The sequence below is a fragment of the Salvelinus sp. IW2-2015 genome, unplaced genomic scaffold (assembly GCF_002910315.2).
Source record: "Salvelinus sp. IW2-2015 unplaced genomic scaffold, ASM291031v2 Un_scaffold2574, whole genome shotgun sequence".
NCBI lineage: Eukaryota > Metazoa > Chordata > Actinopteri > Salmoniformes > Salmonidae > Salvelinus > Salvelinus sp. IW2-2015.
In genome coordinates, this window is record NW_019943884.1 from 42328 (window position 1) to 46987 (window position 4660).

At 44.8% G+C, this 4660-nt stretch overlaps 1 protein-coding gene across 1 annotated transcript in view; it reads left to right on the forward strand.

The window, feature by feature from the left end:
• Nucleotides 1-4660, forward strand: part of LOC112074307 (globoside alpha-1,3-N-acetylgalactosaminyltransferase 1) — a 31675-nt gene that overhangs the window by 24727 nt on the left and 2288 nt on the right. The window contains 3 exon segments of the mRNA XM_070440466.1: nucleotides 622-684; nucleotides 687-761; nucleotides 3681-3836. Of these exon segments, the coding sequence (XP_070296567.1) occupies nucleotides 622-684; nucleotides 687-761; nucleotides 3681-3836 (294 nt within the window).

Genomic DNA, 4660 nt, shown 5'->3' on the forward strand with positions numbered 1-4660 from the left:
AGGAGAGATCTTTCTCCGCACTTCTTTCTGTACTTCCTTTCCCTTTATCCTCTTTTTCTTCGCACTTCCTTTCTCGTACCACCTTCTTTCTTCAGCTTTATCCTTCGTCGCTTTTCTCGGCACTTCCTTTCTTCGTACTTCCTTTCTCACCTTATCGTTCTCCTTTCTTCGTACTTCCTTTATCCTTCTCGCGTTTTGCTGGCACTTTCCTGTTTCTGCCGTACTGTCCTTCTCCGCTTTAAAGGTCCTTCTGCCTTGTCGTCGTTCTCGCCATCTCCTTTATCCTTCCTGCGTTTCTCGTTCTTGCCTTCTCTTTCTCGTTCTTGCCATCTCCTTGTATGCCTTCTCCTTTCTCGTTCTTCCCATCTCCTTTATCCTTCTGCCTTTCTGCGTTCTTCATCTCCTGGTTATCTTTCTGCCTTTCTCGTTCTTTTCCATCTCCTTTCCTACTTCCTTTTCTCTTAATTTGTTCTTCTTTCTTCCTTCTTCCTTTTCTACTTCCCTCTTCATCCTCCTTCTCCATCTGCTTTTATCCTACTTTCTACTCTTCTCCCATCCCTCTTTCTCCTTCTTCCTTTTCTTTCTTCCTTCTTCCTTTGTCCTTCTTCCTTCCTTCTTCAGGGGACTGACGTGCTGACTGTAACTCCGTGGCTGGGCTCCGTTATAGTCTGGGAGGGGACCTTGTGGACCCCGAGGTCATAGACGAGGCTTTATGTCCCAAACCTTACGATCGGCTCGACTTGTGTTCCGCCGTAGGGAAAGTAAGTCACAGGACTCCATGTGTAGTACGCTGATTGGCAAAGGCAAGTTGGTTTTACACCGACTTCCTGTGTGGCCATGTGCTGCCCTTTTTCATGCACAGTTTTGCGGCCTTCCGGCCCGAAAGAAATGGTCTGCGTTATTCAAACCTTATCATGGGGGACTATTTTTTGTGTCTCAACTGGTGTTAAGGATGTCTTGCTGCTTGGTTAAGTGAGTATTCGGTGCCCCACCATGATTTGGCTCGTAGCCGAGGGCTGGCGAACTCAGAACCACTGCCTCAACAAACACACGAGACCGACCGGCTACGGCAAGGTAGCCTAGTTGGGTTTAGCGGCGTTGGGGCCAGTAACTGAGGTTGCTGGATCGAATCCCGAGGCTGGACAAGGTAAAATTCTGTCATTCTGAGCAAGGCCGATTAACCCACTGTTTCCCGGCCCTGAGCAAGGCGGTTTACCCACTGTTGCCCGGCGGGCCCTGAGCAAGGGCGGTTAACGCGCACTGGTTCCCGGGCCCTGAGCAAGGCGAATTAACCCAACTGGTTTCCCGGGCCCTGAGGCAGGCGGGTTAAGCCCACTGTTCCCCGGGGCCCTGGAGCAGAGGCCGATTAACCCCACTGTTTCGCCCCCGGGCCCTGAGCAAAAAAAAAAAAGGGGGGCCCCCGGTTTAACCACTGTTCCCCGGCCCCTGAGCAAGGCGAATAACGCCACTGTTTCCCGGGCCCCTGAGCAAGGCGGTTTAACCACTGTTCCGGCCGCGTGAGAAGGCGGTTACCCCACTGTTTTCCCGGGCCCTGAGCAAGGCAGGTTAACGCCACTGTTCCCCGGGCCCGGAAGCAAGGCGGTTAACCGGCACTGTTCCCGCGGGCCGCTGAAGAAGTGGATGTCGATTAAGGGCACCCCGCCCCCGCCGCCCTTCTGATTTTCAGAGGGGTTGGTTTATGCGGAAGAACACATTTCAGTTGAATACATTCAGTTTACAACTGACTAGGTTATCCCCCTTCCTTTTACTTGAAAGCGTCTGAACTCCGTCGCGCCACTGAAAGCAGCTATTCCGACAGCGCAGTGGGGGACCCCTTCGGGCTGAGCAGTGAGTTTCACAGATAACAATGCTACACTGGGGCAGCCTTGTTCCTGTACTAGTGCACTACTTTACTCTACCTCATAGGGGCCTGGTTTTAAAAGGTAGTTTTGTCTATAGTAGGTAATAAGGTTCATTTAAGGGAATTCAGCACTATAGCCTTATATCAATCCTTTTGCGTCATATTTCCCGGATTTAATGCATCTCCATGTTAATTCAGATTGTTTGTGCTTTGTCAAACTGTCTTATACGTAAACATTTTCACTTGCTGTGTGCTATACCTGAACGTTCCACATTCTTCCTTTCTCGCGGCAGATCCGTGTAATTAATACATATATGAATCTGTCACAGATGCTGCATCTCATTTTTTCCCTATCATCGTTGAAGATGTAATAACTGTTTTACGTTCCTGTCGTTTTCACATACTTGTTTTTCGTCTCTGTTCGTGCCTGCCAGATACACTCGTTTTCCCTCCGGGACTTCTTAGAGTCAGCCCGAGAAGCACTTCCATGGGTGAGAATCAGGAACTGTTCCCTATCAATGGATCGACTGTTATAGTCTAAAGAAGGTCCAGCGGAAGTTACTCATTAAAGGAACATTCTGGGCCCGTATTTATGAAGGGATTACTCATGTAAAGGAAACATTCCTGGCCCGTATTTATGAAGGGATTACTCATTAAAGGAACATTCTGGGCCGTATTTATGAAGGGATTAGCTGCGCATTAAAGAATATTCTGGGCCCTGTATTTATGAAGGGATTTACTGGCATTAAAGGAACATTCTGGGCCCGTGATTTATGAAAGGGATTACTCATTAAAGGAACATTCTGGGCCCGTAATTGTATGAAGGGATTAGGACTCATTACAAGGAATATTCTGGGCCTGTATTTTAATGAAGGGATTACTCATTAAAGGAACATTCTGGGCCTGTATTTATGAAGGGATTACTCAATTAAAGGGAAATTCTGGGCCCGTATTTATGAAGGGATTACTCATTAAAAAGGAATATTCTGGGCCCGTATTTATGAAGGGATTACTCATTAAAGGAATATTCTGGGCCTGTTATGAACGGGATTTACTCATTTCAGGAATATTCTGGGCTGCCGTATTTTTATGAAAGGGATTACTCATTAAAGGAATATTCTGGGCCTGTTATTTATGAAGGGATTACTGGCAGTTAAAGGAACATTCTGGGCCTGTATTTATGAAGGGATTACTCATTAAAGGAACATTCTGGCCCGTATTTATGAAGGGATTACTCATAAAGGAATAATTCTGGGCGCCTGTATTTATGAAGGGATTACTCATTATAAGGAACAATTCTGGGCCTGTATTTAAATGAAGGGATTAACTCATTAAAGGAACATTTCTGGGCCCGTTATTTATGAGGGATTACTCATTAAAGGAATATTCTGGGCCCGTATTTTAATGAAGGGATTCTCATTAAACGGAATAGTTCTGGTGCCTCGTGATTTATGAAGGGATTACTCATTAAAGGAATATTCTGGGGCGCCGTTTTTATGAGGGATTACTCAATTTAAAGAAAACATTCTTGGCCCGTATTTATAAAGATAACTCATTAAGGAAAAAAAAACATTCTGGGCCCGTATTTTAATGAAGGGATTATATTAAGGGACATTGCTGGGCCCGTATTTATAAAGACTACTCTAGGACTAGGTCCACCCTGCCCATGTGATCTTATTCATTGGTCCAAATACTTAATTCAATTTGGTTTAAATCAGTTCATATGAATCCTTTTAATTCAAACCGATAGAAAGTCCATTCAATTAGTTTTAAATCCTTTTAAATTGAAATCGATAAAGTCCATCCCATTTGATTCCAGGTGGGGCTGGACGTGCARTACTACGTGTTCACCGACCTGCCCGGCGACGTGCCCGACAACGTGACTCTGGGTGTCGGCAGACTGCTCAGCATTGTGAGGGTGCCGAAGTTCGACCGCTGGCAGGAGATATCCCTCCGCCGCATGGAGCTCATCCAGGTTATTATAAATAATATATTACATCGTTATCACATTTTTATTAAAGTTTATTTTCAGGATACAGCATACTGTACATAGTAGAATGAAATGCTTACTAACAAGCTCTTCTCTCAGTACAGTAGCTATAGAAATACTATACATGATCTACACATGGTCCAAACTGTCAACAAACGATCAGTTGTAACGGTTAGGCAACGGTTAGGTTTAGGGATAGGGTTAGGGATAGGTTAGGGATAGTTTAGGTTTAGGGATAGGGTTAGGGATAGGGTTAGGGATAGGTTAGGGATAGGGTTAGGGTTAGGGATAGGGTTAGGGATAGGGTTAGGGATAGGGTTAGGTTTAGGGATAGGGTTAGGTTTAGTTTAGGTTTAGGGATAGGGTTAGGTTTAGTTTAGGTTTAGGGATAGGGTTAGGGATAGGTTAGGATGATATGGCTGTTGGGTTAGTGATAGGGTTAGGTTAGGTTCAGGGTTAGGTTTAGTTTAGGGTTAGGGTTAGGTTTAAGGTTACGTTAGGATGATATGCCTATTGGGTTAGTGATAGCGTTAGGTTTAGTTTAGGTTTAGGGTTAGGTTTAGTTTAGGGTTAGGTTTAAGGTTACGTTAGGATGATATGCCTATTGGGTTAGTGATAGGGTTAGGTTTAGTTTAGGTTTAGGGTTAGGTTTAGGGATAGGCTTGGGTAGGTTTAGTTTAGGGTTAGGTTTAGGTTTAAGCTTAAGTTAGGATGATATGCATATTGGGTTAGTGCATACTAGATAGTTGAAATGTTGTTGACAGTAGACTTTATGGACTTTGTGTATTTTTATCATGTTAGCCCTGCCC